Here is a 12,845-nt window from a genome sequence, read left to right on the forward strand (position 1 = left end):
TACTACTCATCGACCATTGCTGAATATGGCGGAGGGCAACGTCCCTCTGACTCTCAGGCTAGAAAGAATCAAAATTATCTTTCCAAGATGGAAAGAAAATCTCAATGTTCTCCTTGGCCTAAACCTCCCTTCCTAGACTCTTTCTACATCCCCTCGCTCCCTTCACACACTGTACAGTCCAGTCAAATTATCTTTCTTATGGTTACATGTGGCACTCCATGGCTCATTGCTGTGCCTTTGGCCAGACTGTGCCCCTCTTACCTCTGCCCCAGAAACCTTCCCTTCTCTGAAAACTGGGTTCAAGAATCCCCTTCTGAGAAACCCTTCCTGATCCTTTTCTTCTAAAATAAGTTGTTAAATGTGCCTTTCATTCCAAATTAGGCCTGAAAACACACACACGTTAATGAAATAGAGGAAGAGATCCTCTACCCAGCAGGAAGGAAGCTTTTTCTTTGGATCGGTCCCACTTAGGCCTGGCTGGAATTCCCACTAGGAATGCGTCTGTCTGTCTTGCCTCTCCCCCAGCATGTCAGCCCCTTAGGGGTCAAGGGGGGTCTGCAGCAAGCCAAGTGCCCCCGCGCCCACAGCCACCCCCACCCCAGGAGAATGGAGGCCCTTTGAAGACAGACATGATTTTGTTTTATTTTTGCCTAAGTTAGCGAGTGAAATGGGAGCTGGTAATCCCACCAGTGAACAGTCCCAGAAATGATTCTCCCAGCCCCGGAAAGGGAGAATCCAGAGGAAGGTCACCTTTTCAGACAAAGCCTCCTCCAAGGTGGCGAGGGCCGTGTCCGTGTTACTCGAGTCCGTCTGCAGAGACTTCACGCGGTCCTTCAGGTTGCTCAGCTGTTTGTCCTTATCTCTGACTTGTTCTTGCAAGTTTTCGATCTAAAAAGAGACAGAAAGCAGAGGAATGAATCCACTTGAGGAGACAGGACTGGGCTCTTGCTTTGGGATGGTCTTTTGGCGGGATGGTCTCCTATCAAAGCTAGCCATTATAACATGAGAGGGAAAGGGATTGAGCTTGGGATTTCTGGAACCCCCGGATGCACTGACCCAAAAGGACCACGAAGGCCATCTGGCCAGCATCTTGAGAAGGAAAGTCACCGGCCCCAGCTGACAAGGGGTAATTGCCAGAGCTGGGATTGAAGCCCAGGTTTTCTGACTCTCATTCAAGCATTCTTTAAAATGATAATAAATCATATAAAAAACATTTGGGGGTGAGGAGAAAGGAGGGAATCCAGCCCTGTAATTTCATCAATGGCAATAGTTACAGGAAACACCATGTTCCAACTCAAACTAGAAACTGTTCTTTCAATGAAGAGGTGCCTCCAGACAATTCTTGAAAGTATCCAGTCCCTTGGGAGCTAATTCCCTTCGCTCTGAGCTTGTTCCTCAAGGGGTTCAACCTTAATTAGTGACTGAATGACCCCATTCTCAACTAGCTCCTGATCTAACCAGGCCCAGATCACCAGAGCAGTTTCCCTCCGGCTGTGCCCCCAGGTACCTTGCCATCTTCCTACTGCCCAACCCCGACCCCCCTCATCTCTTGTTTGGAAAACACACCAATATTTCCGATGTTCCTGGAAAGGACACGTCAATTTTGGATCATCTCACCAAGGCTGGGACTCCCTTCCCTATTATCACTGCTGAAGATGCTGACGATGAAGATCCCTTCCCACACCGTTAACCCCAAGAGGGCGGCTGCTTTTGCCAGCACTTAGCGCAAGGCTTGACACACGGTCAACAATTCACCATTTTTTCAGTCAGTCACAAACTCATTGATATAAACATGGCATTATTATAAATGCAGTAATCGGAGCCTTGAGTGATCGAACCAAGTCCCCAAAGTTACGCCATGGCCACACAGCGGCGAGTTTCCCAGTCTCCTTCACAATATGGTGAAGAAATCTCACGCTAACAACAAAACGCTGTCTTAGCAGTACCTATCTTAGGATAGATCATGGTCTAGACCCTGTTTACAATAAAACTTTTGGTCCAGAAATGGGGCTCAATCCTTCTCCCTGGAGTCCCACCCCTCTCCAACCCATCTCCAAACACCATGGCAAGCTCCTCAAAGGTAGGAATTGTTTCCTTCTCTGCGTCTGTGTCCCTCGCACTCTCCATCACTTGCAGAACCAAATATCAGATCCTCTTGTTGATTCGATGGTCCCCGTCCTCCTTCCCAGTGTTCTCACACCTTCACAACTTTGCCCCCTTCTCTGTGATCCCATGATGCTGTCCCCCCAACTCCTAGGTCTTTATCCAGGATTTCTTCAGGTCCCAGCTAAAATCCCTATGTCTGCAGAAAGCCCTTCCTCCATTGATTGATTATTCTATCAATTATCTTCAATTTATATCAAACACATCATCTTTGTACATGTTTGTTTGCAGGCTGCGTCTCCCATTAGGTTGCCTCCCATCCCTGGAATATCCCCCCTTCTCACTTCAGGCTCATGGATCCCATAGTTCCCTTCAAAGCCCATGGTTTCTGGCCATCTTCTGCATGCAGTCTGCCTCCTCTCAGGATATCCTCTCAGTTGTCCTTGTTCTCCCTGAACAGAAAAGGACCATACACTTGTATGTATTAAGTATCTGAGGCCAGATTTGAACTCAGAACTTCCTGACTTCAGGGCTGATTCTCTAACCACTGCACCACCTAGCTGCCCCGGCTTGTCTAAGTTTTAATGAATTTTTAAATAAATTAAATTGCTGCTCATTTCCCACATGCTAGAATGCAATCAGAAGTCCTTATTTCTGTGCTATTTTAGTAGCTTTTTCCATCTTTTCTGGCAATTAAAAAGAAGAGAAAAAAAACAGCCAACATCTTCCCAATTATACCATTTTCAATATTTGAATTTTTTCACTTTCCACATTCCCTTCCCGAAATGATTCCAATTCCATTCATCTTCCTTCTCTCACAAGTCTCATTTTCCTAAAGCCAACACTAGTAGAAAGCTTCCCCCCCCCCAAGTAAATGGGATTCTAGGCATTCTCCCAATAATGCTGGCCAAAATCTCATAAGAATGGCCAAATCACCAAGCTGCAAGAGATCTCAGCGGTAGATACTTGGAAGGGACCTCACGGGCCGTTACCTGAAAAATGATTCCATCTCCAAGAGACCCAACAAGTGGTCATCTGGCCTTTGCTCGGAGACCTCCAAGGAGGTGGAATCCACTACTTCTCGAGACAGCCCGTTAAAAACACGGCAGCCTCTGACACAGATGCTAAATGGGTCAGGTAGATAGCCTTCCAGTCTCACTCAGTATGCATTAATGCAATAGGAAATAGTTGGGGCTGCAATTATTTTAAGGAAACTACAGGCAAAGTTGCCTAGGTTATCACCAGTAGACTGCTAATGGGACAAACCTGAGATATAAATCAAATTTAACAAGTACTAAACACTACACTTGGCAAACAAACCATATCCTGGCATCTAACCAGCCACTTTTCTCCATTATCTCCAGCTTGAAATAAGCAGCAGGAATTGCAAATGATAAGTTTTACACATTAGTAGCAGCAGGGGTCCTCTCCTGGGCATAGAGTTGCAGCCTCACATGTTTTTATTCTCCCTCTCTTTCCAATCATGCACTTCTTATCTAAGGATTAAAAAAAAAAAACACTAGACAAACAAGTTATTCCTATTAAGAGTTTTAAAATGTCTAGGGGGGAAGGCAGTTTAGCTTTAAGATAAGTTCATTCAAGATATTTTATTGTTCATTGAGCTTTCCCTATAATCATTCCAAAAGGTTTTTTCCCAATATATGTCTAACCAAAAGACAGAGTTCCAAACATCAGGATCGGCACTCTGACACGGAATCATAGAATCTCGAGAGTTGAAGGCCTCAAAAGACATCTAATCCAACCTGAACAACATTCCTCTAGACAACTTTCCTAACGATGGATCATCCAGACTTCACTTATTCCAATGAGAAGTTAATTTCTTAATTAATCAATCTGTCAATAAATATTAATTAAGCAACTACTATATTCCAAGCACTATACTAAGCACCGGGTATACAAAGAGGCAAAAAGATGGTCCCTGGACTCAAGGAGCTTATAATCTAATGGGAGAGACAAAATGTAAACAAATATATACAAAGCAAACTACATACAGGATAAATAGGAAATAATCAACAGAGAGAAGGCACTAGAACTAAAAGGGGTCAAGATGTTCTCTAAATTTTGTTATCTACTCTTCTTCCTTTCTAAGGTGGATTTATGTAATGTTCGGGCTAACTTTCTGGAGGTCCTCCAGATGGGTCTTGGTCTCAGCAGGATAGACACCATGAGAATGGACAAGAATAGAGTAGATTCTTTATTCTGGCCCAGGAGGCAGGAGAGCCACCAGGAGGATGGTCAAAGGTAGAATGTCTATCTTCCAGTCCTTGTTAGCCCTTATATACCTTATTGTAATTATATCATTACAGCATCTTGATTATATGTGAACTAGAAAACCATTACAACACCATGCTAAGTACTAAATATATATATATATGTGTGAACTAGAGAACCATCATCTCATCGATCCACTGAGATAACACCTTGTTTCAAGTACTTCTCCAGAGTTCAGGCTCCCTACAAATCCTTCACAACTCTCGATCTGCTCTGATCTCCAGAGGATTCCAGAGAATGGCCATGTGTTGGGCTAGCTATGGTGGTGGGGAACTGAGACGATCACCTCCAAAGAGCACAGCCAAAATCAAACCTATTGTTGGATATGGTCTCCAGATGAGAGCAGGGAGGTGGAAGCAATGAATGTCATTTCCCTAGGTTTCCTTAAGCAGAATTGTAAGGCCTTTAGCTGCCTCTAGCCACAATCTACTTATCCTTCTGCTTTTCCCCATATTCATCTCTTTTTCTTAAATACAAATATAGGCATATACATACATAGAAATGAAGACATATTTTATATTGCAACCAATTTTATAGCAATCAAACTATCAAAGTGTTATTTTATAGAGCTAGGGGAAAAAAAAATTCATCTGGAAGAACAAGGGAATCGATAAAAAAAATGTGAAAAAGGCAGCCTAGCATTACCAGATTTCAAACTATATTTCAAAGCAATAATCATGAAAAACAATCTGATACTAAGGAAAAAAGTGGTAGATGAGTGGAACAGATAAGGTTCCATGATCCACAGAAATAAATGACCATAGTAATATAGTATTTGATAGATCACAAGATCCAAGCTTTGGAGGTAAGAACTCATCATTTGAAAAGTCACTGGAAAAACTGGAAAGCATTTTGGCAGAAATTAGGTATAGACCAACATCTCACAATATATACCAAGAGAAGATCAAAATGAATATACTGATTTAGGCACAAAGGATGCTATCGTAAGGAAATTAGGGGAACATGTGAAATCTACCTGTCTTTATGACCAAACAAGAGATAAAAAGGAGGTAAAATGAATAATTTTACTACTTGAAATTAAAAAGGGTTTGCCCAAGCAAAACTATTGTAACCAAAATTAGAAGGGAAACAGGAAACTGGGGGATATTTTCACAACAAATTTCTTTGTAAAGGCTTTATTTCTCAAATATGTAAGGAATTGAATCAATATTTTTAAAAAATAAAAGCCATGTATCAGATTGGCTAACATGATAGAAAAGAAAAATAATAAAGGTTGGAGGGCACGTGGGAAAATAGGGACACTAATGCACTGTTGGTAGAGTTGTGAATTGAATCAAGCATTCTGGAGAACCATTTGGAACTAGACCCAGAAGGCTGAATGCATATATATATATATATATATATATATATATATATATATATATATATATACACATACATACATATATATGTATATATATATATATATAAAATTGTGTATATGTGTATAAGACTTAAATGAATTGATGAAGAGTGAAGTGATCAGAACCACTGTACACAATAATTAATAATAGTATAAAGAGTGTCAACTGTGAAAGACTTAGCTACCCTATTCAAGAAATGATCCAAGACAATTCCAAAGGATCTGTGATGGAAAACAATGATGCAGAAATCATACAACTAGCAAGGGAATATTGATCAACAATTCATTTCTTCAAGTGTCTTGATAAATAGTAATAGTGAAAGCCCAAGTGTCTGACACTAGCTGTCACTGGTGTACAGGATCTATGGGAGCTCTTGTTGGAGGCAAGCTAGACTGGGAACATCCTTCACTGCTCTAGATCTGCTCTGATCTCCAGAGAATCCCAGAGAATGGCCATGTGCTGACTAGCCATGGTGGTGGGGAACGGAGCAGATCTCCTCCAAAGAGCACAGTCAAAATCAGCGTCAGTGTTTTAGGGAAACCAGATTGTGGAGGAAGAAAATGACAAGGGCTTGTTTTAATATCCCAGTGGCACAAAATGGCAGAAGCCAATGGAAGGCCCTGAGAATATTGGGATAAGGACACGAGTCTCTTAAAGAGCGCACAGAAGGTTGTAGTTTTCAGGTACAAGCAGGCTCTTGAGCCCAACTGGGCACAGGGGAGTTTTCAATGAGAAGAAAACAGATTGGAGGCTAGCTGTCTGGGGGTTGACTGTTTACAAAAGCCAGAGTTTTCTTTTTTCCTGCCCCTCGGGGAATTGTTTTTATTGGCACAAAAATCCCTTTATACATGAAGTCTGTCCTGTTTGACAAATCAACTTGCCAATCTGTGACAACCCTTGTTATTTTGATAAGCCATTTCAAAATGTTTAAAAGTTTTTCTGTCATTGGCCATCAAGAAAAACTCTAGATTTGTTATTTCCTCCAATCATGTTCTTATTAGCTTTGGGACTCCTGTTACTGCTTTCTTTTAGTATTTTGAGACTTAAAGAATGAGAGATGTGGATGATACCTGGTAATCGTGCTTTTGCATCTTAATTTCATTAGAGGATTCCATTACATTAATGGACCATACTTCACTTAACTGTTCTCTGTCATTAGCCATTTAGACCGTTTCCAGGCGATGTCTCCCCCTACCCCCCAATCACAAGTAATGCCGGTATATCTGACTCTGAAACGATAATTCTTTTATTTTTCCACCCAGAGAACTACATCGAAGTCCAAAGATACGTTTTCTTTGGTAACTTTCTCAATGCGTCATCCAATTGCCTTCCAGGATTCCATCAAATTGGAATTCCACCAGCAACGGAGGATTTTTCTCCACAACCAGCCAACAGTGAGTTTCGTTTGATTATTTTTTTTGTCAATTTGATGAGTGTAAAGAGACACTACAGAGCTAAGTGAGTATGACTTCTTTCAAGTTACTGTTTGCCTTTAGAGTTTCTTTATTCATAAGTTTGTCTTTCTCTTTTTTAAAAATCCATTTATACAGTACGGCAGCGGCTTTCAAACTTTGGTTCATGGTACTCTGGGGGTTCCCGAGATCCTTTCTGGGGGTTAGTGAAGTCAAGACTATTTTCACAATAATATTAAATATCATTTGTCCATTAAAATATACTTCCCTTTTCCAATTGCATAACTGTGTGAGACCAGATTTTCTTCGTATACTTCAACTAAAATAATGTATCACAACAGATAATGCAGAAGCAATAAGGGTGGAAATGGGATTAGGGAATGGAAAAGAAGTTAAGGTAAGGAAGCAAGGATATTTAATGCCATCTAAGATCCTGAGAGAATGAGCAAAGTCGGGCTCAGAGTAGGAGTTGCCGCTCTCCCAGGGGAGGCCCTGTGCCAAATGGCAGACACCAAATGTTTACATCATAAAGTGGTCAAAGTGCCATGAGTCCCTGGAAGAGGAAGGAGTGAGAAGGGAACAGGAGATGACATAAAGACCTTTTAGTGACAGATCCTTGGGTCTGCCTGAGCTAGCAATGGGATGGCAGTCTGTTTCAGGTCGGAATGGATGGTCACCAACCTCCCTGAGTGCCTCGAGACTCTGCCATGTCCTCCATGAGGGGCCATTTGCCGGGAGGCAGAAGGTGCCCCAGTTGTTGCCTTACCAGGTGGACCCTGGCCTGTTCTAAGTGGAATTCACTCTAGAAACTTTGAGAAGGTTTCAACGGCCTGGGAAAAGAAACTACAGGCTTTTCCACTCAGGTGGAAGGGAGGGTAGGTGACTCTACCTACTTCCAGACACAAGAATAGCCTCCTGCAAAGCTCAGAAACTTTCCTGAGATGCAATCAGTTTGTAGGAGCGTGGTTCCAATTTGGATTCCCATCATCGATGATGATGATGATGATGATGATGAGGATGATACCATGTTCGTCTTCACTGGTTCTGGGGGACAGTTTGGGCTAACACACCCTAACTGTTTAGGAGGATTGGCCAATGAGAAGGTGAGTGTCTTGATGTGCAGCTAGATGCACATCTGATGCTTCCAACTGAAGCCATCCGCTTCTCCCTCCCCAGGTCACTGCAGAGACACAATGTCTAAGGGACAAGGGAGAAGTTCTAAATACACAAGAACAGAATTCAGAATCTGTAGAAAGAACAAAGGACACAGGGGCAGCTAGTTGGTGCAGTGGATAGAGCACCAGCCCTGAAGTCCGGAGGACCCGAGTTCAAATCTAGACACTTAACCACTCTGTGGCTGTGTGACCCCGGGCAAGTTATTTAACCCCAATTGCCTCAGCAAAATAAATAAATAAATGAAAAAGAACAAAAGACACATTGTGTCGTGTCAGAATATTAAAGAGGAACACAAATTTTAAGGGAGAATTATCAAAAGACATACTTTCTAAAGTTGGATGTCAAAAAGCAAGAGAACAAGAGAAAAAGGTCTTTTCAAAGCTTTTCCTTAGCCCCAGTCTTCTCTACCTTATATTTATATATATATGGATATCATATGATATATAATATTATTGTTATGTAAACATTACATTCATTAATATTATAATATAAACACGTATGTGTGTACATGTTTTTTCAATCATTCGAATGTACATTCCTTAAAGGAAGAGAGCTCGTTTCATCTTTGTCATGGCAACCCTGGCCCTCAGTATAGTGTCAGAAACGTAGTGTTTAATAAATGCTTCTTGTTTGATTGATCGTTTTTCCTTATTACATTCAATCCATAATTCTGAACTGTTGAGAGTTATTTAGAACTCTGCCTGCCAAAATATTATTCCTCCCTTCCCATTGTATATTATCTTCAGATTGGAAGATATTTGAATGATATTTATGTCTTCACCCAAGCCAATTGATAAAAAATCTCAAGTAGTGAAGAACCAAAGGGACGAATCCTTGGGGACAGTTTACTCCATATTTGTCACACACACATTAATAATATTCTTTGGATTTAGTCACTCAACAGCTACCAAATATAGCCAAATGGACAATCTAGCTCACATCCCTATTTGTTCCTTCAAATGGAATGAGCAGTTCCTGAAATACATTTAAACTCTCTGTAGTGTTCCTCTAACTAACAAGCAAGAAAGGGAACTCAGACTAGTCTGGTACGATGAATCTCTGATGGAGTCAGGCTAATTTCAGAGCATCTCTGTTTTGCTCTGAAAATGCTCACAAATCTTTCCTTTGATCATGTGCTTTAGAACTTCTCCAGAAATAAAAATCAAACTCCCTGGTCCATAGTTAGTTGATCCTTCCTTTCCCATTTGAGAAAATTGCCTTCTCCAGCTCCAGCTCCAGCTCAAAGATCTTCCAAATGTCACCAAAATCGTTCAGCCAACCCCTTTGCTGGTTCTTGATTTGAGGTCATTGAAGGAAACCCTACCAACCATTTTATTCTATCCCAGTTCAAAGATTATTCCTCCTGGAAAAACAAATTTAAAAAGGGAGAATAATCAAGTATATTTGTTCTTTTGATTTTTATCCATCATCATAGAGTGTGTACGCCCTCTGTCTCTTAAGTATCTTCTTAATTCCAGTTTACTTTTACAAAAACAAACTCGCCATAATCCTCAGCATCCATCATCTTCCTCCACTCTTTCCAGGCATTAGCAATCCTGACACTCTCCTTATTGGACCATCTTCCTCTGCAATATTCATTCTCGCTCCCTTATCCATCTCTTTTCAACCTCAATTAATTGATCAGTTCCCTGGGCAGCAACATCTGTCACTTTTGGAAGCTTCCCATTTTCTTCCTCACCAGAATTGTTTGCATGTATATCTTCAGGATTTCAATCCTGACAGCTTTAAACCCCTGTAGGAGCATCTTATACGGTCGGATACGATCTATCCCTTCTGCAAAATCCTTAATCCATTTGCATCATTTGCTTAGATCTGTACAATCTAAGCCTGGCTTTGCTCTCCCAACCCAACCCTCGACTCGACTCTGCCTCCATTCTCACGAACGCTAGGCAGATTGCCGACTTGGACCTCAAGGTTTCTGTCCATTCTACTTCAACGATCAGGTGCTGTTTCCTCATTTCAGGAGGTCCAGAGTGGTCCTCCCCATTATCATGTCATCCATCTGTTTAACCGTGGTTTAAATGATTAAATCAAGTCATTGATTTCTCAGCTGCTGTACAAAGGGGCAGAAAAGAAACTGAAAAGGAGGAGGGGGGAAGGGAAAGAGAGAAGGAGAACAGAAGAAGAGGGGGAAGGAGAGAGACTCGGCAGAAGTCTGTAACACTGAAATCTCCCATCAGTAAAAACAGGCCTCCGGCCTATCCACCTACCACTGTAATGATATACTTCCAGAACACCTCATATCATTCTTCCTCATGCCCAGGTGGTCTATAGCATTCTCCCACAATAGGATAGCTTCTGTTTCTCCCTCTGTTGGTCCTCAATCATGTTTCCCATCATGTTTCCCCCCGTAGTTTCCTGGATTTTCTCACACCCATTTATCTTCTCATCCAGCCTTCTCCACTTCTCCCCTTTTATCTTCTCAGATCCTTTTAAAGAAGGAACCCTCTCTCTTAGCGCCACAAGTCCCAGCCTCCCAAGCCTCAGTGATACCCTCTGTGGGCAAAGCACCAACAGAAGTCGTAAGGAGGGTAGAAAACATCCCTAATGATTAGAGCGGCTCACAAGTAGAATGGCAGCCGGGGATAGGGCCCCCTCTTCCCCTGCCCCACTGGAGATCTCGAGGCAGAGGGTACGCCGGTTGGCGGCCCTGGCCCGGAGATCCTGGTTGGACTCAATGACCTATGATGCTCCTTCCATCTCTGAGTTTTCCTGATTCTCTGAAATTCGCCTCCCTGAGTGAGACTCTCACATTCACCCGGCTTGTTTTCCATACTTGGAGCATCTGTGTAAACCCCAGAGGCCATGGGTTTTATCGCTGGCTCCCTTCCTAGATATTGTCTCCCATGAATTACTACCCTTCTCTCCTTCTCTTCTCCCTCCAATGATGCAGCCGCTGCTCTGTGATCTCTGACTTGGCAGATCTATGGGGGTCATTTTCTGCCTCTCTCTCTCCTCCTCCCTTTCCAGTCTAAGGCCCCCGTGGTCCAGACTCACAAGCGTTCTGGAAAATGCTCTTTTTTTTTTTTACTGGCCCTTGTTAGACACACCACATCTTGGGCCAAATGCACATCATTTCTACATTTTAAGCCATGGGCCAGAAACGCAAATCCTGTTCTCAGACACTATCTTATTAGCCAGCTGTTCACATCCCAAATCTGTCTTCTCTTTTAAATCCCCTACCTTCAATCAGCATTAATAATAATAAATAGCTAGTATTTATGGAGCACTTTTAAGTTTGCAATGGGCTTTTCAAATATTATCTCATTTGATCCTAACAACAAATTAACAATAGGGATTATTATTATCTCAATTTTACAGATAAAGAAACTGAGGCAAACAGCCATGAAGTACCTTTCTAGGGTTTGAACTCAAGTTTTCCAACTCCAAGTCTATTATTCTATGTCCTTTATTTTTCAAATATTATCTCATTTGATACTAACAATAGGGACTATTACATCTCTATTTTACAGATAAAGAAACTGAGGCAAACAGCCATGAAGTACCTTTCTAGGTTTTGAACTTGAATATTTCTAATTCCAAGTCCATCATTCTATGTCCTTCATTACATAGGACCATCTCTCTCCTTGGCTGCCCAGGCTTTCTGGAGGGTTTTGATGGGGGGACGTGGGGCAGTTTTCCTATATTATCCCACCCCCTAGATTTCATAATCCTTCTCAGTGCTTCTTATGTGGATTCCTTGTGGCTGCATTATTTGCCTACATGTAAATCACCAACAGAAAGACATCAAGTTGAACCAATCTCAGGAGCATCTCAGTCAAGTAAGTAAGTCAAGTAAGAGTCAGTCATCCAGCACTGCTCATCTCTTCTTCCTTTGGTCATCCCTGAATGACCTCTCATCTTATGGCCTTTGGGCTCAACCCTTGGGAGACAAGAAGCTGCTTCTCTCAGATAGTCCAGCTCCCTTCTCCCAACAGGAAGGGCCTGGGATCTAAAAGTTCAGAGTTTTTCAGACTTTCCTTCTTGAGGCAAACTTTTCCTCCTTTCCACCATCTCCTGATGGAGGAGAAAGTTCTCCACCTCTTGCCATGTTCTGCCCTCCCTGCTTCTCTCTTGAAAAGCATCTTCTATTCCCTCAAAGATCTTCCATCCTCCCTGAAAACCTATAAAGTTAAAAAAAAATGTTTAATCTTTTACTTTCTCTGCTAAGGAAAAAAAGCATCTCGTATCTTGCAGGGAGAAACAGGTCATCTTGTAGATTAGGGAGGAGAGTCCATATTGCAGATTAGGGGGAGAAAAAAGGTCATCTTGTATCTTGTAGGGGGAAGACTATCTTATATTTTGGAGGAAAGGCCATCTTGTAGATTAGGGGGGAAAATCCATATTTTTCTTAGAGAGAGAAAAAGGCCGTCTTGTATCTTGTGGGGGGAAGACCATTTTGTATCTTGTGGAGGGAAGGCCGTCTTGTATCTTGTGGGGAGAAGACCATCTTGTATCTTGTGGGGGGAAGGCCATC

At 41.9% G+C, this 12,845-nt stretch overlaps 1 protein-coding gene across 10 annotated transcripts in view; it reads right to left on the reverse strand.

Moving 5' to 3' along the window:
* Positions 1 to 12,845, reverse strand: part of ERC2 (ELKS/RAB6-interacting/CAST family member 2) — a 985,497-nt gene that overhangs the window by 583,521 nt on the left and 389,131 nt on the right. For all 10 annotated transcript variants that reach the window (XR_007950813.1, XM_051979082.1, XM_051979112.1 and 7 more), the window contains one exon: positions 751 to 888. Coding sequence is in view for 9 of the 10 variants with exons in the window: in XM_051979082.1 (XP_051835042.1) it covers positions 751 to 888 (138 nt within the window). In the remaining variant the exon portion in view is untranslated. The remainder of the gene's footprint in view (positions 1 to 750; positions 889 to 12,845) is intronic.

This window comes from Antechinus flavipes, chromosome 1 (genome assembly GCF_016432865.1).
Source record: "Antechinus flavipes isolate AdamAnt ecotype Samford, QLD, Australia chromosome 1, AdamAnt_v2, whole genome shotgun sequence".
Taxonomy (NCBI): domain Eukaryota; kingdom Metazoa; phylum Chordata; class Mammalia; order Dasyuromorphia; family Dasyuridae; genus Antechinus; species Antechinus flavipes.